This window comes from Colletotrichum tamarilloi (genome assembly GCF_030869305.1).
Source record: "Colletotrichum tamarilloi strain Tom-12 chromosome Unknown Scaffold_4.1, whole genome shotgun sequence".
Classification (NCBI taxonomy): Eukaryota; Fungi; Ascomycota; class Sordariomycetes; order Glomerellales; family Glomerellaceae; genus Colletotrichum; species Colletotrichum tamarilloi.
The window spans coordinates 710691-734471 of record NW_026849387.1 but is presented as its reverse complement, the minus strand read 5'-3'; the positions used below and the strand labels follow the sequence as shown (position 1 = coordinate 734471).

At 54.3% G+C, this 23781-nt stretch overlaps 5 protein-coding genes across 5 annotated transcripts, besides 1 other annotated feature; 2 read left to right on the top strand and 3 right to left on the bottom strand.

The window, feature by feature from the left end:
• Positions 1-2894: 2894 nt before the first annotated feature.
• CTAM01_01881 (uncharacterized protein) lies at positions 2895-3335 on the bottom strand (the record flags this gene model as incomplete). Its single annotated transcript, XM_060517921.1, has 2 exons — positions 2895-3151; positions 3185-3335. The coding sequence occupies 2 exons, from the start codon at positions 3333-3335 to the stop codon at positions 2895-2897; spliced, it is 408 nt and encodes a 135-aa protein (XP_060387455.1).
• Positions 3336-5477: 2142 nt separating this feature from the next.
• CTAM01_01880 (leucine rich repeat protein) lies at positions 5478-9379 on the top strand (the record flags this gene model as incomplete). The annotated part of the gene is made up of 4 exons (XM_060517920.1): positions 5478-6649; positions 6706-7514; positions 7566-7873; positions 7922-9379. 4 exons carry the CDS (start codon positions 5478-5480, stop codon positions 9377-9379), a joined length of 3747 nt encoding a protein of 1248 aa, XP_060387454.1.
• A 1905-nt stretch (positions 9380-11284) lies between these two features.
• On the top strand, positions 11285-15887 carry CTAM01_01879 (uncharacterized protein; the record flags this gene model as incomplete). The annotated part of the gene is made up of 3 exons (XM_060517919.1): positions 11285-12096; positions 12154-14679; positions 14732-15887. The coding sequence occupies 3 exons, from the start codon at positions 11285-11287 to the stop codon at positions 15885-15887; spliced, it is 4494 nt and encodes a 1497-aa protein (XP_060387453.1).
• A 3376-nt stretch (positions 15888-19263) lies between these two features.
• CTAM01_01878 (uncharacterized protein) lies at positions 19264-20188 on the bottom strand (the record flags this gene model as incomplete). Its single annotated transcript, XM_060517918.1, has 2 exons — positions 19264-19902; positions 19982-20188. The coding sequence occupies 2 exons, from the start codon at positions 20186-20188 to the stop codon at positions 19264-19266; spliced, it is 846 nt and encodes a 281-aa protein (XP_060387452.1).
• A 220-nt stretch (positions 20189-20408) lies between these two features.
• On the bottom strand, positions 20409-21402 carry CTAM01_01877 (uncharacterized protein; the record flags this gene model as incomplete). Its single annotated transcript, XM_060517917.1, has 2 exons — positions 20409-21261; positions 21332-21402. 2 exons carry the CDS (start codon positions 21400-21402, stop codon positions 20409-20411), a joined length of 924 nt encoding a protein of 307 aa, XP_060387451.1.
• Positions 21403-23687: 2285 nt separating this feature from the next.
• Positions 23688-23703: a sequence feature (Short protein (CTAM01_01876, KAK1509753.1) was converted to a misc_feature.).
• Positions 23704-23781: the final 78 nt, after the last annotated feature.

Below are 23781 nucleotides of genomic sequence, written 5' to 3'. Positions count from 1 at the left end.
ATGAGCAGTCCGCCAGTTTGCTAGTCGTCTTGACAGCGCACGACTACCTAGCTTACGTTTGGTACGCCGAATTTGGCAGATCGGGCAACATGGCAGACATCGGTGAAAAGTATGACATCACTACAAACTGGCCCGCAGCGTGGCAGTGAGACGAAGAATCGTTGGAATGAAGTACTAGCGGAATTGACCAAATATGTATCCATATCCAGGTCTCTCCTCTGACGGCCGTGGACGGAGTACGGATACATACCACCGAGCGACTGGGAACAATCTGGAATGCTGTCTCTAAAGCGTTACGAGCGTCCAGGCCTGATGAGGGGAAATTCCGGGGGAAAAGATTCACTGATCGACCGGAAGCAAACTCCCAACATCCTAAACATCTGGCGCAAAAGTGTCGGGAAGTGGGATTTCTTCGCCTCGTCGTACGCAATGATGGTAACGCGTCCCTTTCCCCAGATGCAATCGAATTTTCTTAAAGATGGATCCCTGTATGCGGGAATATCGAATATCCAAGTCCTCACCCTATCCCTCCAACTCTTGTCTCCCCTCAGCCTGGCTGGTAGCGTCCTACGGAAGCAACACAGAGCTCGGGATGGGTACTTGGACCGATCATGGTGGCAGGAAAGGGTGAGACGGGCCGGACTGTCGAACGGGTTGCTGGCCGTTCCCCGCTTTTGACACCAAAGTAAGGTCCATCGTCCCCAAGGCATCCGTCGGACTGGATGCGGGAGGTCCGTGCCAGCTGGTTCAAGAATTAAAGGAGACGCGAAAGACAAGGGGAAAAACGTGCCCTCCGTGTTGCGGTATCACGCTTGTGTCGCGCGCGACTCGCTCGTTGATTCCATAAGTTGGACTGACTGAGCAAAGAGCGGCGCGTGTCGCGTGGTGAAGAAACATCCGAGAGGGCCATGGTCTTGATACCCGCAACGACATATCGAAATTGCGGCCGAAAGCAAGGATATATACTAGGTAAAGGGAGAAACTTTGGATTACAGTGTTATACGGGCCACGGCCCGTGTCCAGGGCAACTGTTTACCTGCAGTCCTGCACAAGTCCGGCTCATTTCCAGGAAATGCGGACACCTTTATTCGCCTCACTTGATTTTATCGGGGGCGCGCCTTGGCCCAGGACTCGTGGTGGATTTTGCGGTTTGAAAATGATGATGATGATGGGATTGAACGCTCGCGAGTGGCGCATAAATTGTGCGGCAGTGGCTTACCGATGTGTTCCCCCTTCTCAAGTTCTCACACATATGTAAATCCGTACGGAGTACAGGTGTAATACTTCGTATAATCATATCAGGAATGCCCCTGTCCTGACGGCGATCAGAGACAAGTCGCAATCTCGAGTCCTTGACAAGTTGTGGCCCCCGCCCGCTCCCAAAGCCCGGTTGTTCCTTGGACGTGACCCCCGTGCCCCCCAAATTTGGCCGGCGCGGGTTTGGTTTCACCATTCTTCGCATCCGTGGTGAAAAGGGTGCAAACTGCCTGACTGTAAAGAGGTGTTCGTTCGGCCGGGTCGTTGGGATGATCGCGTTGGCCCAGCCCAGCGTCGACATTCCTGGGAAATTTCCTTGGGATGGGTATTCTCTAATCTTTCAAGGGGGCGTGCCCGGGCGTCTTTAACACCCTTTAAATCGTTCCTCACCATCGTCTCTACTTCATCTGAAACCGGCCGCATGGCACGATGGCACCCTTTTTGAGCTTGACGCGGGCGGTCTAACAACTCTACCTACATTACCCCAAATCTCTTGATAACCAACATTATCTGCCCAAACACAACCGCCGCAATGGTGTACTCTCGTGCCGACTGGTTCTGTTTCCCCCTTGGAAGTTCGTGCTCGCTATCGGCAAGGTGACAGGTAGCTTGAATCCTTTACCATTTGCCGGAAGGAGGCCTGGGTGAGGACGCCTAGCACACGTACGAACATGTACAGATCTTTGTAGTGCGCTTACACAGCCGTGGACAAAGTCACAAACCGAAGGGTCCCAAGACCAACTCCCTCTCGTATCCGTATAAAATGGGGCTGACATGGCCAGGGGATTGACAGTCAGAATCCTCTTGGTTCATTTACCTTACCCGACTCCTTCTAGAAACCAAAAAAAAAAGTCTATTCAAAGAACACGAGAAAGGGTTTCCCCTTGCTCTGTGATGCAGCTTTACGCGCACAAGAATGACAAGACCCCTCCAGTCTCCAGAGGCCAAGAGAAGAGCGCCCTGAGCAAATCATTTCGGCGTGGAAAGATGCCGCAGCCGGGGGCGGGGCGAGGCGGCCGAAGCGCAAGGAAAGGAAGGGGAAATTTGAAGCAATCTTGAGATATTTCAAGTCGCCGGGGCGCCCCCATTAAGCTGAATATTGATAGTGGCTTGAAACGACCCTTACTCTCGGCCTGACCGGCTCTAGCGCCGTCTCCACGGCGAAGGAGAGGAGCCTCATCATTCATGCTGCAGAAGAAAGTTTAGTTGAGAGAAAAAAAGAAAATGGAGAGAGAGGAGGAAATCGCAGCTAGCGAAGCATCAGGAAAATCAATCGATGATCACGATTTGAGAACCTTACAGTAGGACCCTGGATAACCGGGTCTCAGAGGCAAGAAGACAGGCATGGCTTGGCCATGGGCGTGGGCGAACTGAGCATGCCAAGGGAGCCATTCAGAGTTACTGGAAGATAACCCGCATCCATCGTCTTGGGCTTAGGTGACTCTGGGATTGCAGTGAACTTTGCAGAATGTGCGGCATCTACGGCGTCGGGCATCTGCGGCTACCGCAGTAGTGAAATCGGCGGTCGTGTGAAGGCCAAGGATAGGTAGAGTTCAGCGAGTGCGACTGTGCGACGACCAAGATACCTGGATAGCACATCACGCTATGAGACGTAAGTCCCGAGATGCCGGGAGCCACTACCTGCGATAGCCCACCGTAGCTGAGCAAGTATTGGAGATGACGGGATGGGCAGTACAGCTTGCACTATGCCGAATGGTAAACTTGGTAAGCGTTGACGTGCTGAAGTTGCACCGCCATTCTGCTGCGTACGCAGCCGCCGTCGACATACCGGGAGCGTAGCAACAGCATCCCAGGTTGCTGGTCACTGGTTGCGCGCGGCGGGCTCTGGTGGATGCAGAACCCATTTTCTCGTGTGGATTCAGGCGTGTTGGAACTTGGAAGTGGTACATGGTCGGAGACGGGGCGCCGCAAGCTGCATCTGCCATCGCCGGCCTCACGGCATGTAACTGAGGCGAGGAGGCACAGCAACAGGGTGGCACTGGAGGACTGGTACGCAGCCAGGCCAGCGAGTGAGGGGAGGAGGAGGAGTGCCGAGGAGTGCCGTACGGATGCGCCATGCGTGCCGTGATTCCATCGTAAAAAAAAAAAAAAAATGCATGAGAGTGACGAGATGCACGCAGTTTCCGGTGGCCTCGCAAGCTCGTCAGTCGAAATCTGGTGGTACCGGCAAGGTGCAGTCTCCGAAGACGCCAGAGAAAGATAGCTAGGTATGGACCGTATGGCCCACCCCTCCCCTTGGCAAGCTGGGAGCTACGGAGGAGCCAGAGCCACAGACCCATGGCACCATGATCCACGTAAAACGTGCATAATGGAGTGGGTAAGAGTGGGCTTTGGCGTATGTTTCGCTGCTCGCGCGTGGATATCCGTGGATATGTTGGAGCGGCCCTCTGGCCTGTGAAGGCTCGTTTCTCGATCTTTCGCTCAGAGTTCTCCTCTTCGTCTAGTGTTTTGTTTTGTGCGTTCTGTCTGTACATCAAACAGCGGCTGAGTGAGCTCCATCAACTTTGTTTTCAGCTGCCAGGAGTGGGCAGAACAACGTACCCATGTCGAGGCGGAGGAGAACTGTGAACAAGACACAGACGATGGTAGTAGACTGTGGTGACTGTGTATTTGCGGGTAGGTATTGGAAGAAATGCATAGAAGATTGTACAGAGTAAGGATACACATGTTCTCGGTACCTTCCTTGTAAGTTGCAGGGGGAAAAGGGCCGCACACAGCAGAAACCCCACTGCAGGGCCAAGGCTTCCCGCTACGAGAAACGCCCTCTCATTGGTGACGTGCCCTTGCTCTTGCCTGCCTCTCTTGGTGTGTCTTTCCCTCTCTCTTTCCCATCGCCTTTTTTTTTTTCTTGCAATGGCAGCGCCAGCAACAGAGAAACCCCGCGCCTGTCTCATTGGGCGACGCTTCCGGGGGCCAAAAACAGGATGTGCATCGATAACATCATAGCTGCATCAAGCTTCCATTCGCTGTCTTTCGCCTTTCCCCTATGGATACACGTACATTGGCACTCAGCACTGGCCTCTCCTACCTTACTCTCTCGGTCACTCTCTCTTTCATGACTATGAGGCTATGAGGTGTACCTTACTCCGTAGACTCATCTCTTCCTCTCGCGTCTCCAAACCTCCTAGTTGAATGAACAAGTACCATTTCGTATCCATGCACACCCCCCCCCCCCCACCCTCCATGCTCCCCCAATTCCGCTTCCTCTTGTTCGCTGTGTGTCTCTCTTGCGCAGCGTGCCGTGAACACCATCTTCCCTGGTCTCAGAGGTCGTGTTTCTTCTCCAACATCTTATCCCAAATCCATCATTCCCATACCTGCCTCACAAACCCGGCGCTACCTATCCTCACCACTCACTCACCTCACTCACACTCGCCTTGAATCCGGCCAATGTACACATGCTTACTCGCCCGACTCTTCATATCTCATCCCATCTTATCCTTCCCTTGCCCAACCGAGTCCCTGATCTGACCGCACCTTGCCCGACTCGTGCTGCCTTGTCTCTCCCAGTGGCCAGGGTCAGGTCCTCTTCTTCCAAGACTCGGGACATCCATCCGCATCCACTCACCCTAATCGTCCGAATTTCACCCCTCGCTCGTTGCTACCACGCTATCCGCAAGACCGTAAGGATACCTAGCCTACCAAGTACCGCCGCTGCCTCCAGTCTTCCCTTACCCTTCCCAGCAAGGTTCCTGGTTCTTGCCGGAGGCTTGCTGCACTCCGGTCCTTTCTTCAAACAGCTATTCCCTGCTCCCAGAACCTACACGCACCTCTCCCTCTCTGACCAGAGGATAAGGACCGTCACTTATTAACACCCCTCCGCCGTCCACTTTCATGTGCACACACTTTTTGATCCCCTCATCTTCTGATACCTACTCCTACCTTCTGACAACCTCGTTTTCTCTACTATCTCGAACCCTCCAATCTTCGCTTCGTTAGCTCGACGACGGAGATACATCGCCCTCTATTGTCCCGCTCAACTCATTCCTCTCTCACCTTCTTCCCACCCAGTGTAAACAGCGCAATCGCCATAGTATTGAACCCATCTCGACGACTTGCCTTTGGATAACGTTACATGGCCCAATAATCGATTACTCGACCTTGACGGCCTCGAAGGCCCGATTTGGCCGAGGCATTCCCACGACGACGGAATAGGCTGGGCTTGGACCCCCGATTACTGCACGTCAAATCTGTCGACCATGGACGCTGCTGCGAACCGACAGTCAATGCTGCCCACCATTCAGACAACACATCATGGAGAGCCGCACACCGCAACTAAAAGCTCCGCCGCAGAGCTTCGGAGTGTCTCGACACCAGCGCTGGGTGGCAAGAGGCGTAGTTTCTTAGCAAAGACCTTCCGGAAGGTCAGCAGCAGTTCCTCCTCAACCGACCTTGCGTCCATGTCTGAGGAGGCCTCGAGCGGCCTCCAAATGAAGAGTAAACGCGTTCTTCACAAGAACAACGGATCCGGCGGCTCAAATTCGTCCTCTATTTTCTACCGCCTCAACCGACGAGCCTCCAAGGACTCTTCCGCGAGTTCGCACATGTCCGAGGAGACTCCCAACTATCTCAGCCCTCAGCCGCCAGCGCCGGTTCCTATCAAGATTCTCAAGCACGGAGCCTTGAAGACTGACAGCCGCCTGTGGAAATCGCGCGCCGAGTATGTTGTCTTAACTGATGGGCACCTCATCAAATTCAGCAGTGTCGAGTCAGCAAGGGCGAACTTTGCTGAGCTTGCCCCGCCGTCTCAGCGCCTGAAGAGGTCTTCGACGTCTTCCACTTTGAGTCAGGATGGGTCACACTCTGATGGTCGGGTCGAAATTCCATTGAGTAGGATCGTCAACATTTTCAACGAAGAGGGTGTAAGCCCTCACTTTGGATTGGATGTTTGGTGGTCCGAGACTTCGCCAATGGTATCTTGGGCTTGCACAAAGTTGTTCTTTGGAATGCCTACTGAGCGAGACGAGTGGATGTCGGAGATTCGCCATGCTATTCGTGAGTCTGTGGGCTCAGCTGTTGTGCCAAAGGGGCTCATTGCTCCCAACGTCGAGTCCGCCATTTACAACATTGTTGCTACACAAGAGCCCGCGTGCCGAGGCTGCCCATTGGATATCTTTCCAGTCGTTCAACGCACCACCCTCCTCAGTACCAAAGCCGAGAACATTGAAAATGCCAAAAAGTCTCGTGACGGATCATCGTATTACTTGCTTCTCGGCCAGAACAAGTGCTATCTTGTGCGAGTCGCCAGGACTTCCGTATACAAAGCTCCCCAGGACATCGAAATCAACACCGTAGTTTTTGGCTTGACGTCCCTGGTCCGCTTGAAAGCGACTATGGTCCCTCACGAGGAGCGGTTCGTTCTTGGATTCCGGTATGTGTCTGGTGTATTTTGTGGGCTGCCACCAGTGTTACTAACCCCTATTCAAGACTCCCTTGTGAAAACGAGAAACGACTCGAGCTGGCTAGTCGGTGGTACAGAGAGATCGTCATGACGTTCATGAAGGCAGATCGCGCAGTGAAGCCTGCTTGGCCTCAGCACATGCAACGGCACATTTTCGACATTAGGGGTCTCACCGCTCAGTTGCTCCTTCCAACTGGACAAGACTATGGTGGACTTAAGCGCACCCTCGAGGCGTATTGTGCGACGTTCCAGTGCAAGCCTCCCGAATGGACTGTGAATTGGAAATGCGAACGCCGGGAGCACTGCCCAGAATTTCGACTTCTCCCTGCGAAGGAAGCAGGTGGATACACGGCACTCCAGCTTTTGGCAGTCTTCAAGGCCCTCCGCTTCAATGACTACTTCAAGGCTCTGTCGTTCCGTGACGTCGATTTCTCGCCCCTTTGCGGGCTGACCGATGTTCCGGGATGGGACGAGTCCATAGCTGACATTTCTCGCGATGGTAAGCCGGCAATTCCTGAACCTTATCAAGCATTCAAGCTAACCGTGGCAGGATTTGTCATCGATCCCATGCATCGAGACATCATCAAGACTGCCCCACTGTTATCCCAGGAAATTCACGCCGTTGCCTTCACCTCTGGTTCTGTCCGTAAGATAGACTTGACCAACGTTCTGGCATCGCGGAACATTGTTGGTGTCTCACGCGCTCGTGCCGGGACCAAGAAGGATCCCGAGGTCGTTCGTCCTATCCTTCTTCTGCTCAAAACCCGCAGCACTCCTTGTGATACTTTGCTGGTTGGTGGGAACCCACTGACGGCAGCTGAAGTTGACGACCTTGGTGAGTGGACTACATGGGTTCTCACAACTCAATTGGCTAATGATTTTACAGTGGGCGTTCTCCATATTCCCGATCTTCTCAAGGAGCTCGACATTTCTAGATGCAACCTTGACGAGAGAAGCTTGGAGGAAGTCTGGGACGCTTTACCCTCCCAGGGATACAAGATGGAGGCTCTCAATACTTCTCGCAATATTGGACACGTGGATCACATGGCCGTGAAGCAGAACCTGGCTCATTTCTATAATTTGCGAAAACTCGGCATCGCAGGAAATTGCCTCACTCAGGCTAAGGATACCATCTTCCTCGACGAGACTATCATGGGATGGGGACTTGAGGAGCTGGATCTCTCACACATCAACGTAAGTCAAGTGAACCTTGTTTTCATGCAGTTGCTGATTCTGCTCTAGCTCAATGACGCCACATTGCAAGTCCTGGGCGACTACTTGAAGTCTTCACAGGCCGACTATCTCCGCAGGCTTGACCTCAATAATTGTGCAATGACCGGTTCCCAAATCGCAACTCTCTTCCGCAGCATGGGTGAAGCAAGAGTGATTACTTGCTCTATCAGTGGCAACTATCTCGAGAACGGCACGGACGATTTGGTATCTGCCATTGTTGACAATTTCGGACCGACGTCCCTCTTCATGGATATGGTTGAATTTCAAAACGAAGACAACTACATCAAGCTCATCAACGCGCTCTCAGTCAACAAATCGATCCGACTGCTTAGCCTGGTGGGAACTTCAACCCCTGGACAAGTCAGCGAGGACGCCTGCATGGCCGTGTCAGAGTTCTTTGCCACGAACAAATCGGTCCAGTACCTCGACTTCTCCGGCTTTTCCGCCAAGCTCGACGAGGGTCAACTCGGCCTGGGCTTCTCGCGCTCTCTCTCCGGACTCGCCGAGAACAAGACGCTGCGTCACCTGCGAATCCGAAACCAAAAGTTGAACTTGAACATTGGTGATCTGGCACATGCGATCCAACTCAACCAAACCCTTACGACACTCGACGTACAGGAGAATAACTTCAATCTGTCCAACTTATCCCACATGGTTAGATCTCTTGACCACAATAGCTCTATCCAGGAGTTTTGCCCGTTCTCTCGGTCTGAGCTCAGCCGGGCTATCAAGTTCAGCGTCCAGAACGTCGGCATGCCAACGAGCCAGCCGACTTCGTCTCGAGCCCGCCGCGCGTCCAAGGTCCTTTCAAAGGCCACTTTTGACAACTTTGCAATGGAAATGGACAAGAACAATGCTCTCATGGAGAACTTGAAGGACGAGTGGAGCGTCAAGACGGCTCAGATTGAACGTCTTCTCGAGAGAAATCGGACCTTGAGTTCTGAAAAGGAGATGGCGATTATGCAGTGGGATCCTCAAGTGGAAGGCCAGGAGGATTGGATCGCCCTTGAGCTCGGCACTGTCTTCGGAGGCCTTGCCATCAAGGCAATGAAGACCCGACGCAAGATTATGCAGCCTGGCTATCGCGGCAGCGTATACTTTGGCGCAAATACTCCGCCTCTGGAGGGGATGGAAGAGTTTGGTGCCTCGGCAGCTCCTCACCATGTCACTCGCGAGGAAGTCATGGAAAGCCCCGCGACAGAGGTTGCCAGCGGTTCCTCCGGTCTTCCAACCCCTCCCGAATGGGCTCCTGCTGAGAGCCCCGTCAAGGAGTATTCAATTGCGTCCAGCGCACCACCGTCTCGCGATGCACCTCGCATCATCGATGAGAACGCTAATGAGTTCGATCTTTCTCTTCTCAAACACATGATACAACATGGATTCAACCTCGACGATTCGACGCAAGGCCAGGACCAGGACGTCGGCAGGAAAGCGGGGCCCTCAGTGTCGACCACGAGACTTAGATGAATCAAACACACAATCGAAACGAAGAACAAAAACATTGAAAAAGAAGGAACGAAAGAAAAGCGAAACGAAAAAAACACGAAAGACACCAACTCATGTGTCCCACATACAATCTCCCACGTTTACCAAATCATTAGACATTAGCGACGGCAACATCATTTTTTGTGTTTTCTTGTTTAACAAGGCGTTTATAAAAGGGAGGAACGGGTGTTTTTTTTTTTTTGGAATACCGCGCGGGATTGATACCCAGACTCGCAGCAATGCTCTAGTATTAGTGTTGGATTCTATCCCGTGCCATGGGCACGGTTGGCTTACAGTTTCGGCGTTGGAGGTTCCTCGCTCAGCATACTTACTTTGTTTTGGATTATGCCCAATGTAGGAATACTATCAGAGGATGGAGCATGCTTTGGTTGGAGGGTAGTCAGTTTCTCACCGATAATACATAATTGTGAGATTATTCAACATGGCTCGACCATGTCCGCTTCATAGTGAGAGTAACAGTAGTTCCGCGTCTTGCATTGATGATGTCTCCGTACATGACACGCATCGCCAACCCCGGATTTCGGGCCGCTGCATGCGGAACCCACCCGGATCCGGATGTTGCTGGCCATTAGCCGGCGTTGCGGGGGAGAGGAGGGCCGCATGTTCGGATCAGGTGGAATGGTGTCTGGACTCAGTAAGGGCGCAGCGACACCTTACTCTGTACCCGTACTCCGTAGAGGCTGAGATGTTTCACTTGAGCAGTACCCACCAAGACTTGCTGCAATCCCTGCATATACGCTACGCGCAGGCGGCTTGTATTTGCCGATGCGTTGGGACCACTGGCTGCCATCTCCTTGTTTGCGCGGACCGACGTGTCGAAACTCTGATGCTGCAGATGCGGGGAGGGGGGCAAAGGCTGCAAGACACGAGGAGAGAGAATGTTGTATGGGGTAGAAGCTGTGGCTGTTTGGGCGGTTCGCCTGCTTGGCATAGGAACGATGTTAGTAGTCCTGCTCTGTAAGTCTGTAATAGGATGGAATGTGGCAGAGCACACTTGTCAGTAGAAGTTCCATGGACGCCTCTGAACAATGAATGGACTTGGACGGCACACACCTGAGAAGCTTCGATGCGTTTAACGAGGACCGAGCGTACGTTTAAGCGAATGGAAGTAAGAAGCGAGGTTGGGCTCACTACCTTGCCGACTCGAACCGAGATACCTTGCACTTATTAGCCTTTCTGTTGAAGAACTTGCAGCCTCAATTGACAGGAATCTATCCTGCCTATAAGAATTCCCAAACAAACCAATTGTTGGAAGCTCTGGCCCAGATTCGGTTTTTGGACACAATGGTCCTGCGAAGCGTGAGGATGCTGGAGAAAGGCGCTCCGCTAAGGACATATGCACCTAATAACTGTACGTAGTTCCAGTCCATGCGGCATCACGTAATGTTCTGCAATAGGAGACCCACTTGGAGCCCAAGCCACATTTGGACACTGATAGATCCCTGTTTCGCTCTGCTGCCAGGCTTGCCAGGTTCCAACTGGGCAAACCAACCACTTCACCTTACTGGCCCCCCCGTTCAAGCCGCCGCACCTTCCTACTGAAACCTCCGTGTCAAGCTGGACACTTGTGAGCGCTTCGTCATCCAGCGTTGCCATCAACTCCGGCCACCACTGACTTTCTACTTTTCCCTATCCTCGCCACCTCCGCGACCTCTTGCTTTTGCAACTGTCACAAGAGGAATTGGCAAAGTGCTCTTTCAACCAACCTTGATCGACGGAGATCCTCCGCTCGTGACGTTCGTCTTACCCGATTCCCAATCCCCTTATCGTCCGAGTCTCCTAACCGTTCCATCAGGAGTTCCTCCATCTCTGTCCTTTTCTTTTCGAAGCCCGACATCCTCGTCGGCACCAATCACCCCGCCCATCATGTACTCGAACTCGAATGCCTTCCTGGGCGGCAATAGCCAACGGCCCGGCGCGCAGCAATATGGTGGAAGCTCTTTCGGCCAGCAGCCGGGCCAGCAGCAGCAGCAGCCGGGTCCTTTTGCTCCTCAGCCCACAGGCTTCGGCCAGGCGCCGTTGCAACAGCAGTTCACCGGCTACCCGGGGATGCAACAGCAACCGCAGCAGCAAGCTCCTCAACAGCTCCAGCCCCAGTTCACCGGCTTCCCCGGCCAGCCGCAGCCGCAGCAGAGCTTCCAGACCGGCGCTCCCCCGATGCCGTCGATCCCCTCGCAGTACCAGTCGCAGTTCCAGCAACAGCAGCAGCAGCAGCAGCAGCCTCAGCAGACTGGATTCCCAGGTCAGCAACAGCAACAGCAGCCTCAGCCGACTGGTTTTGCTCAGCAGCAGCAGCCTCAACAGACTGGATTCCCAGGCCAGCTGCAAGCCCAGCAGACTGGTTTCCCGCAAGCCCAGCAACCTCAACCTACTGGCTTCCTGAGCCAGCAGCAGACGGCTGCCCCGACTCCTATCAAGCCCCAAGCCACGGGCTTTAGCCAGATGGCTGCTTCTTTCCGAACCGGGGGCACGCCGAAGCCAGCTGGTCGGCGCCCTAAGTCTGCCAACAAGATTCCAAACATTCGACTATCGTTCATCACAGCTCCGGATCAGTCCAAGTTTGAGACTCTCTTCAAGTCTGCCGTTGGTGAAGGCCAGGCAACGACAATGTCCGGAGACAAGGCGAGAGACCTGCTGATGCGATCACGCTTGGACGGCGACTCGCTCTCACACATTTGGTCAGTGCCTTTCTAGCTTGCTCTTTGTAGTAAGTTGTGCTTACGGAGTATATGCAGGACTCTTGCCGACACGACACGATCTGGAGAGCTTCACTTCCCCGAATTCGCCCTCGCAATGTACTTGTGCAACCTGAAGCTCACTGGAAAGTCCATACCCTCGACATTGCCCGAGAACATCAAGAATGAGGTGTCCAGCGTCGTGGACATTATCAACTTCAGCATTGCGGAGGACGCCGGCCGAGATACACCTGGCAGCACTGCTACCGGCAGGTCGAGCACCGAGCCCACGATTCATCAGCCTCAGCCTCAAACTTCCAACTCCCAGCTTCTGCAGGCACAGATGACCGGTTTCCCCGGGCAGCAAGCTCAGGGCTTCGGGCAGACACAAGGGCTGCAACCTCAGCAGACTGGGCTCCCCAACCTTAATGCGCAGCCGACCGGAATGAACCCGCAACCCACGGGATACAACGGGCCACGACCACCCGTGCCACCCATGCCCACCGGGTATGGCAATAGCCTCACGCCGGGCGGAGGTCCAATGGCTGCGCCTCTGAACGCGCAGCCTACCGGCCGCCCCGGCCAATGGGGTCTTGTCAACGCCCCTTCCACGGGCCTGCCCAACATCGATGCTCTTCAGGCTAGAATGATGCCTCAGCAAGGCCGGGAGCAGGGAAGCTTCACTACGCAGGGTCTGCAGGGTAATGCCGTCATTCCTTGGGCTATTACCAAGGAGGAGAAGCAACGCTACGACGCACTCTTCAAGGCATGGGATGGACTTCACAAGGGCTTCATCGGCGGAGACGTCGCCATTGAAATCTTTGGACAGAGTGGTCTCGAGAAGCCGGACCTCGAGCGTGTCTGGACCCTTGCTGACAATGGTAACAAGGGTCGCCTGAACCTGGACGAATTCGCAGTTGCTATGCATTTGATTTACAGGAAGCTCAATGGATATCCCTTGCCTAACCAGCTGCCGCCTGAGCTTGTTCCTCCCTCGACGAGAAACTTCAATGAGTCTATCGGCACCATCCGATCAATGTTGAGCCAGGAGTCAGAGTTCCGTTCCAAGTCTGGTGCAGCTCTGCTTCCTCAGAAGACTGGTGTCAGCTACATGAAGACTCACTCATTGAGAGGCACCCCTGGCGGCCAGAGCACTGGGCGTAAGGATGCCACAGTTTTCAAGAACAACGATGAACAGGTCGGATATAGGTCTAGTGCTCGTCGCCGTGTTGGCAATAACTCGCCCCGCCCCGAGTCGCCATCCTCTACCGCATACGATGACCTTGGACTTGATCAATTGAAAAAGAAGATCCGAGAGAAGGAAGTCCTCCTCGACGCCATGGATTTTGCTGATGAGAAGAACTTGGAGGAGGACGACTTGCTCGACAGACGTGACCGTCGGGAGGCCGAGGAGCTGTACCGCCGCATTCGCCGCATCCAGGACGACATTGATGCGAACCCGGATGCTGCACTTTCGTCGGGAGACTCGGAAGCCGAGAGACGATCCTTGAAGCGACAGCTCCAGAATCTCACAGACAAGGTCCCTGAACTGGCCTCTGCCGTCCGCAAGACCGAAAAGGCTATTGCAGAAGCAAGACTCGAGCTCTTCAGGCTCAAGGATGCAAAGGCTCACCCGAACAGTGCCGCTGCTATTGTCGGAACTGGTCCTGGCGGTGCCGTAACAGAGTCTGACAGACTGAAGGCTCGGGCCAAGGCTATGATGCAGCAACGTACTGCAGCCTTGACGGGTAAGAAGGTTGAGTCGAGCTTCGACGACGAAGGCCCCAAGCGCCTTGAGGAAGAGAACCATAAAATCAAGACCGAGAAGGAGAACAACGAGAGCATGGTCAGAGACGTGGAAGATTCTGTGCGTGACTTTGCTCGCGGTATTGAAGACAACTTGAAAGAAGGCACCACGACGGCCTCCAACGAACACGAGAAGCGACGCTGGGAGGATGCTCTGGGCGTCGAGGATGAAGTCAGAGATTTCATCTTTGATCTTCAGCGATCTAGCCGCGCTGCGCGTGTTCGGGCACAGGACCGTCGTCCTACTTCCTCGTCTTCGCCTTCGGCTGCTCGTGCATCCTCAAGAGAGCCTGCTGCGGCCAGCCCCGCCGCCCGCCTCGAGAGCCCTGCGCCTCCCTCGCGCACCACTACTCCCGGAGGCTCGTACTCTTCTTACAAGACCCCCGAGGAGCGTGCTGCTTTCATCAAGCAGCAGGCTGAGCAGCGTATGGCTGAGCGACTTGCTGCCCTGGGTATTAAGGCTCCTACTAAGCCCGGTGAGACGGCTGCCCAGAGAATGGAGCGCGAGAGAGCCGAGCGTGCCGCTAAGCTGCGCCAGGCCGAGGAGGAGGATGAGCGTCGTGAGACTGAACGTCAAGCCCGGCTCGCCGAGGAGACGGGCGCTCCGGCCCCGGCTGCCAAGAAGCCTCCCCCGCCGCCATCGAGGAAGGCCGCCAAGAGCGATGCTGCTGAGAGAGAGGCCTCGCGGAAGGCGGAGGAAGAGCAAGCGGCTAAACAGGCCGAAGAAGAGCGTCTCGCCAGGGAGCACGAGGAGCAACAGCGTGCCACCAAGGAATTGGAGTAAGTCTGTTGGAAAACAACCGAAGACGAACATATGCTAATGGATACACAGGGCGAGCGCTAGAGAGCAGCAAGATGATCTTGAGACCGAACGACAATCTGCAGCTGCTCGCCTCAAGGCACTTGAGGAACAAGTCAAGCAGGGCAAGCTCAAGAAGGAAGAGGAGAAGCGCAAGAAGAAGGCAGCACTTGCTGAGCAAAAGGAGAAGGAGGCCAAGTTGGCAGCACAGAGGGCCGAGATTGAAGCTGCCCGTCAGCGCGAGTTGGAGCTCCAACGCCAGCTCGAGGCTATGAATGACGATGATGACAGCTCATCGGACGACGAAGATGGCCCATCCCAAATTACCCCTCAGGCCTCTACTCCTACTCAGGGCGGTAGCCAGATCAGTAGTCAGGAGCTCGAGAAGCAGCCTTCTCCGCCCCCTGTTCCGACGGTGGTCACAAGCCCACCGACCGAGAACGAGAGCCGCAACCCGTACCACCGCATGCTCTCTCACTCATCCGAATCCACCTCGGCCCCGAGCGAACCTTCCGCACCTGCCGCCGCCCCTCCCCCACCCCCGGCGGCTGCGCAGTCTACTAACCCCTTCCACCGTATGGCGCAAGAGAGCAAGGCAGCTCCCGCAGCTGCCTCTCCCCCGGCTCCCTCCGGACCCTTCTCCCGCAAGCGCCCTGATGAGGACGATGACTGGGGCACGGATAAGGAGGACGATGAAGATTCCGACGATGATGACCGTCCTGGCGGCAGTAGCGCTGCGGCTCTGGCTTCCATACTGTTCGGAACCATGGCCCCCCCGCGACCACTTTCGGCCACCGGAGACAAGCCGATGTCTAACCCTGTCAGCCCGGCCATGGGTAGCGACGCCTCACCTGCGTTCCCTCCTCCCCCGCCGCCTATGCCAGCTACTGGTGCTCCTCCTCCCCCACCAGGCCCGGCACCCGAGGCTCCTTCGGCCCCTCCTCCGCCACCGATGCCGGCATCGCCCGCACCAGGTGGCCCGCCGCCGCCGCCGCCTCCTCCCCCTCCAGGCATGGGAGCTCCCCCGCCACCACCTCCCCCACCACCGGCGGGTGACGCACCGTCAGGGCCTCCAGCAGGTGGACGGCCCGCGGGTCTGCTCGGGGAGATCCAACTTGGCAAGGCCCTGAAGAAGACTGAGACTCGCGATAAGAGCGGTGCCGCTACTGCAGGCCGCGTTTTGGATTAAATGCTAGGTGCTAGTTTCAATAGTCTGTGCTGGATGTGGCTGGCTGTGGATGCAGGTGAAGGATGTCACGGGGCAGGGCATGGAGAGAGAGCGAGATGACGAGAGGAGAAAGCTATGTCCAGGTAGTTTCCAGGATTAGTTGGGAGTAGGTTCAGTTCACATGTGGCAAGATTTGTTCGCTAAGAGAGGAAGGGGTTTTGGAGGCGTGCAGCAGTAGGTATTGTTCCCATTATCATACAGATGTCCCACACCAACTAGTAATGCAAACCCCGAAGTTCTTTTCTTTATCCTCACTCAAGTCTCTTTCGCCTTTTCTTGGCCCGTGACCTCCCCCCTCTCTCTCTCCCCGCCGCCGCCCGGCCGGCTGGCTGATCAGTCCGTCGTGTCAAACAAAGAATCTGAGCTGTGGGATCCGGCGCGAAGCTGCGCTAGCTCTGGTGTTGTCGGGACCATGCGTTGCGTGTGCGTTTGAGTGCCTCCTCTTTATGTTTTTTTGGCCCCTGAGGGGTCCTGAGAAGCTTGGGTGGCGTAAAGTTATTTCTAGTCTTTTTATTTTTTTTATTTTTTCTATTCCGACGCCTGATCGAAAGGATCGTCTGTCTCTCTCTCTCAGTCTACGCAGGGAGAGAAGCGCAAGGTCAGGCCGGTGCGGGCGGTGATGGCGTCAATGTGGTGGTGTGAAGGTGTTTGTGCTGTGTCTGAGTCCTACCCTCTTCCCGAGTCTTTTCGGGGGTACGGTTTTCCGATCTACGAAGAGGTTTTGAGTTTTTGGCTTGGGGGTATACCTCCTGTTGTAGTTGATCTTCGAGGTGAGGAGGGTGGATCTTTTCTTGGCAGGTTAAGAGGGGTGTTTTTTTTAATTCTTCTATTCTTTTGGTATCCCGTGGGTAGGGACGGCAAGTCTGGAGTCATGTTGGCAGGTAGAGTAAGGCTATGAGGATGAGGGAGCCAAGAGAGGGTTCTGGTATGTCTTGCGTTCTTTTTTTTTTCTCTTTTTCGAGAAACCCTTGATGGGGATTTCTGGAGCTTGAGCTAAGTCAAGGTCCTGTGTGTATCAGTTTCTACGCTGGGTTTACACGCATCTTTCGGCCCATGACGGGCAGGACAATGTGAAGATCTACTAGAATGGTGAAAGGGAACCATGTAACAATCAATGTAAATACCATGATCCTGCAGTAGGTCTCCTCTATTGTCGTGTCATTACATATAAGCCAAACGCGACTTCGGGACGCGTTTTCATTCTTTTTAAGAGAGATAGTTGTGTGTTTGTTGACATTCAGGTTCTTTCGTCTGATAGTTCCTGGATCCATGAGAAGATGGTGGGAAGGGCAGAGAGAAAGAGGTGTGGTCAAACGGTTCACACCCATCTGATGCGGCGCTGAATGGGGGGAACGAGGGTGGCCAAGGTGGCGTAAGCTGCGATATCTCGCTTTACTATCGTGCACTACTGCAGGTTCTTCTTTTTCATGTGCAACATATTACGACATGAGCGAGTCTAGCTACTGCAGTCTGCAGGTAATCCTTCTCCGCGCAAACCAAGATCACCAAGGCGCCCCTCTCTCTGAACCGGATTTCTCGGGAGCGGGCTGCTTTTTGGATCGGGTTCCTAGCTGTAGAGACTAATGTAGGCGCGAGGGCTACTGAACACCGTGGTGAAGAGGGAAAACGCTCTAATGAAGGGGCTAGATATGCAGGTCGATCGACCTAGTCTTTCTTCGTGGCAACTCGACACGAAAGAAAGCGAGCCTGGACGGGATAGCTCCAGAGAGCGTGAGAGCTCCTACCTAGTATCTACTACTGCCACTGAGAGAGTTGCCACTGAGATAGAGGTACAGGAGGCTGAGCAAAAGCTATCAAAAAAAAAAGACGTTCAAACGTTCAAGGTTGAAATACGGTTGCACTCGGCTAGGAAGCTTGGGACAGGAACGACATGAAGAAGGAGGGGGTGGATCTACGGGTCCTGTGCTTCCCCTCCCCCCTCTTCGAGTGTTGGAGCTTCTCACCCACATTTGAGGGTTGAACGTTTCTTGGGATCTGCAAGTCACTTTCGCCCCTGGCAGAGCGAGCAGCTCACCAGCTGTAAAGGCGAGATGGTGAGTCCACGTCGGTCGTCGGAGGTAGAGTCTTTTGCAGGACATGCTGGGGACTCGGGAGAGAGAGCGACGTGCTCTGCAGAGTTTCTGGCCTTTGGGGATATCTTTCTCGTTGGGCCCCGGACCCAGGCTGTCACGGTCAGAGGAACAGCGAGTGCAGCACTACGACCTCGATGAAACATATGCACGGATGAGGTGCTCGTGAGGTGGAATACAAGATGAACCCCGGTTTAGAGCTACCCTGGGAAATCCTCCCAGCCACCGGACTTTTTTTTTTTTCTCTTTCTGGCCTCATGGAAAAGTTTGGAAACGACCATGGAAGGATTGGGGGTGAAAACGGGCAGACTTGGTGTGCTGTTGAGACTCGGGAAGATCGTGTGTCTCGGTCCTCCGAGTCTGTGTGTTACAGTTTGTGAGGGCCGATTGGGCTCCGGGGTGGCGCTTTGTAAAAGAACGCCGAATGCTCTCGAAGGAAGCGGGATGGGATATTTCTGGAGCGTCCTGAGGTAGTCCCAACAATGGAAAGGCCGAGTTACAGAGCAACACCCACCTGCGTCTTACGACACGGCTTGATGTGAGGGAGGAATTAGAATGCGATGAATGGCCTGAAATGTCCTGGATGATGGGCCGGAGATCGGACGTTGGCCTATGCTTCATGCTTGCTTTTTCGTGAATGGGACGGGGGCCCTGTCATCTGGTCTTTTACGAACCAAACTTGCAAGACTTAGACAGTAGAGCCGGGGGACCCGTTTTCCACACCAGCTTTCGCACGTAAAGCAAAAGTATTTGGCAAAACTAGCGAAAAGAAGAAGTCGAAATCGAGGCGGACGGATGGGCCATGTTGAAAAAAGCAAATGAGATGGCAAATGCGTTGTCCATTGTTGGGAAGACCGGAATGAAGGCATTGCTGGCGGCAATTGGGCATCTAGAGTCGGCCAACTTTTGGTCGTCAATGCTTCTTTCTAGGGTGCTGAGGATCACAGACTCAACGTGGGATCGGTAAACGGACGGACGGCGACAGTGCGCGTGAGCTGAAATGCGCCCAAAGCTTTCCTCGGCTGCCTTGATTTTTCTGGACTACGGAGTACAGCCCGTCGGGTTATCTGGGCGATATGGGGCCTTCGGTATGGCCTGACATGGGGGATGAAGCTGGGGTTGGAAAGACAAGTTTGCTTGGAGATGATAAGGTAAGGTAGAGCAGGCAGGTCGCAGGCCGTAGGTTGGCATATGCGGTGGTGGTCCTCTCCTCTGGTACGGAGAATGGACTATGGAGTATCGTCACGCTAGAGACGACACGCCGGACCAGGTCGGTACTGAATCAGAGATGAAATGGGAATGAGAATGGGAGAACGGCCGGCACTTTGAGCGGGTATATCAAAAGCAGCGCTATTGATATCGAGCAGGCAGGGATACACGCTCCGGGGGTACCAGAATGAGAGTGACAGTCTATGAGAGGGAAATGATGGAGAGGAACGCAGCCGTACGGAGTACAGTAGTGCGATGCAGCGGCGCGCGGGTTGTGGTCCGCTGCGAACGTTTGCGTTTGTGCATTGAAACGGACAGATGAGAGTCCCATCAAACATCCAACGGGTGTGAGCTGGCAGTTGCGCCCGGGCCGGGAAACGCACGAGAATGAGGAACAAGAAGACAAAAGAGTAGTCAGAGAATGACGAAAACTCTGTTGCATTTCTGCCATGTGTCTCTGAATTTCGATTCCATGAATTACTCCATATCGTCTGGCACAGGGAAGTGAGGGTAAAAATTTGATCGCCGGAGCGGATTCCGTGGGGATCTCGATGTCTCCCCCCCCCCCCCCTTCTCTTGGGCAGAACAGAGGGAGGAAGCTCCAGTGTCAGTACATAGAGCACGAGGTGGGAAAGATGCCGAGATGGGGATAGCGAAGAGTCAGAATTCGGGGCGAGCTAGATGCGTTGTCAATGATGTGCGAGATGGGATATCTCCCGTAGGGAAGATTTGCATCTTATGCGAAGATCGACTGACAGGGTGTGACGACTGGGCTGAACCTGGCAGTGGAAAAGCCAAGACAGGTATGGTACCTGGTGACCCCTCTTGGTTTGTGAATGGATTGCGCAGAATTGGGAGGGGAGGTTCACACGGGAGAGGACGCCCGTCAGGTACCGGAGGCCGGAGCGATAAGGCGAGCGGTGAATGGTGAATGGTGAATGTCAGTGCCAATGGGGGAATCATGAATGGGACGAGAAAGAATGAGTGGTAAGAGATGCAGCGGTAGGAAACAGAGAAATTGCTCCCCAGAACCCTGCTTGGTCTGCACCACACCAGCTGAGCCAGAGCGTTGCACTTGCACTTGCACCTGCCTGCAGACGCAGACATTGCTCGCACTGGCGACTTGCAAGTTGCACGCATTCCCACTTGTCCAGGTGCAGTTGGCAGTTGCAAATTGCAGCACCTACCTCAGCGTGCTCAGTTCAGGTACGTTTAACGGTACGTACTTTCTGGACTGGGAAGTGGCTTCGAGACCCGGTGGGACCTGATGACAGGAACAGGCAAGAACGGGCAAGAAGTTGGGAAAGCCTAGCAAGTTGGTCCCAATTCTGGTTGAAACATTGTCAGCCCGCGGAACCAATGAGACGGCTCGAGGTGGAAACGGTTTGATTGGGGATCGAGAGTTGGGGCCACGTCCGGGCACTGGCGGAGACACGAGGTTTCTGGAAAGAGCAGCCAGGAAACATGTGCGAAGGGATTGGTCATTGCAGCATGCTGGCAGTACTCCGTGCCTTACGCAGTACCTACGGCGGTAGCGAGAAGGGATGATGTCACGGATGGGGGGGAAAGAGCTCGGGAAGGGACTTTCCCGCTCTCGGTATTTCGTATTATCGGATGCCCTGGGCCATTTGGGTCGTGCGGCAATACCTAGACCGACCTTACCTAAAGGTACCGAGTATGGATACTCACCAACGGCTGGCTTCACTTCGGGAGTCTCATGTCTCCATCCCGTCAAGCACGTAGCAGCGATCATGGACTCATAGACCCAAGGCAACTTTACAGAGAGAATTGGAGCGAACAGGTCACAGGTATCATGACTAGTGTCAGATGCCTCTCCAGCCCGTAAGCCCCCAGTGGTTCCCGTGGTCCTGTGCCTGACAGTAAGGAGTGCCGATGATGAGATGTTGTCTTGCTTTCCGAGACCCTTTCCCCGTACCTGGCCTCGCTGTGCTTCTAAACACTCAAGTTTCGGGCCCGGTGGAGAGACACATGTCGTAGCAGTCTTGTCGCAATTGGCGCCACGGCCTGGACGTTGCCTTTTTGTACAACAGATCAATGGCTACCTCCGTTTACTTGTGATTGATAGACATGGGTTGAGGCGAATACCTAGTGACACTCACAAAACTCAGACCGCGGGCTGCAACCCGTCCACCCAACGTTCGTTGAACGTCGCCCATTTAGACATGGCATGCTTATTCGTCAGGCTCGCTCCAATGCGACACCGCGGCTGTCGTCGCCTTTCCGCAGAGGGCAAAGACCCATTCGACACCGCTCATCATCCATGGCATTATTAGCCTTCCAAGGTTTCCCAACGTATATCCGTGCAGCTGCTGTTAGTGTCTTCACGGCCGGCGATGGGCGCTCCAGAGTGCTCCCTGCGCCGAGGCTCGAGCATTTTTTAGTCATTGTTGACCTACACTAGAAAGCCATGGGTACCCTTTCTGAGCAGCGCCCCATCTAGCCCAGTTCTAGAAGTCTGTTCCTCGCGGTTGGGAATTAAACAGCTGGGATGATGGAAGGAAAGCATTGACGAGAATTTGGATCGTTCTGATGGGATCCTCGATAGGCACGGACAGGTTGGTCATGCTCGGCCCAAAAAGACCCGTCTAGCCGTCCAAGACTTTTGAAAACGCAGAGCACGAGGCGAGAGATGAGATCAGGCGGAATGAGCGCGCGCAATCGTCTCTCATCTTATATCATCGGGAGGTGAAGTGAGACGCCCGTCACATTCCGTACCTGACGATCTGGCCAGCATCAGACGGGGGGTGGTCTTGGTACCTGGGTCTCGGTCTCAGTTTCACAGCGGGGACAATCGTTGCAAGACAGCCTAAGCCATTAAAAAGACCAAGATGGGGTGGGAAGAATATGAAATTTTGTTCAAGTGGTGTCAGTCTGACAAAAAAGAAAAAAGATGTCGTCCAGCCTTTCCAGCGGTTATCCGTGGTTTGCTTTCCGTATTGGCTCCTACCCCTAATGGGCACATGAGTTGGGATGACCCAGTTTCATCGGATGGGGGCACGGCGGCCAATCAGGAGTGCAGTCATGTGATTTGGCCGTTTTGATTGGCTCATGGTGGACGCGTTTGTTGTTTTCTTCCCAAATCGGTGAGACGCGTCGGCTACGCGCCGACTTCATTCCATCATCCATGGCCTGTGCCTCGAACCCTCGACCCAATCAATCCCAGCAGCCAGCGCAAGAAAGAGGCCATCCCAACGAGACCAGATGAGGGCACCACAGAGAGGACACCAGAGCCGTCGCAGAGCGAGACAGTGACCTCTTTTTGAGCCCTCACAGGCTCGCACACAATCGCAATCGCGCCACACAGCTATTACCATTTTTGTTCGCCTGTGTGTCTTCTTAAATAGGAAACCCATTTCATCACGGCTGCAAACCAGATCAGATCAGCCAATTGACGGCAGACGAGCGCTTAGCCGAACAAGCCACAACCGTGAGGAAGACTAGCATTTCGGCCATTGCCAGAGCAAGAAAAGGCAAACTCATTGGTCTATTTTTCGGGTCTTGCACTACCAGCTGGACTCGACCATGTTTGGCCTGGGCTTCCTTTGACACTTTGGTAGTCTCGAGATAGTCGCAACACCACCAAGGACGAAGTCGAAGAGTCGAGGACCGGAGCGATATCACAGTTTGCACCATTGCCCACAGCATCCACAGATATTTCCCCGGCAGAGCCCTGCATGCAACACCATTCGCTGCCCGTCAAGCTGCATCTAGAGGCTCTAGCTGCTATCTACAGCATCTAGCTGCTATCTACAGCATCCATCCCTGTGGCGTGCTGGGAAGTAGGGGACCTTGGGGGTGGTTCAGTGGTGCTGGTGCATATGCAGTGGAAATTCAACCTTTCTTGGTGGCAGACACGCGCTCATTTTCACGTTTCTGTTGGAAGACAGCGCGCGAAAAAGAGGAGCCTCGTACGCAGTACTGTGGTACATACCTTACAGACTTACAGTAAAGCCCGTCGGCGGCCCACCACGGACTCTCGCATGAACTGCAAAACCTGCTTGCATACAGTACGTGCATAGCATAGCCTTCCCGTCCTGTCGCCAGCTTTCGCCCATTCATATTTCGTACAATCGTCGTCACCTCTGGGCTTTAGGGAAGTCTGGGATCCTCTTTCGTCCACATCTTCTCCTCCTCTGTCTGCCGGACGTAACCCGCGCGGACGCCCTTCCCCCCCCTCCTCCCTCCCCACTGGAACTGAGTCTGACAGGCCTGGCCCCGGGAGCCCTGAGCTTCTTCTGCTTGTTCTTCTTACTACGTATCTCGAACTTCGACCTGAATTGGAGCCGGGTGAAAGTCTGTTCGACTTCAACCGACCTGGCTGGCTGACCCTCTCTTTTCTTTCGACGGCGTAGCCCAAGCAAACGCGCAAAGACAAACGCAAATCCTCATCCTCCACGCCTGACAGAAACCAAACGGTGACGGCTAAGGGCACCGACCCCGGATGCGAGCGGCTCTCTGTCTAGCGACTTAGTATCTAGTCACCTAAGGTAGTATATCTTCGGATACCTTACACAGACTGGACTGCACTACTACAG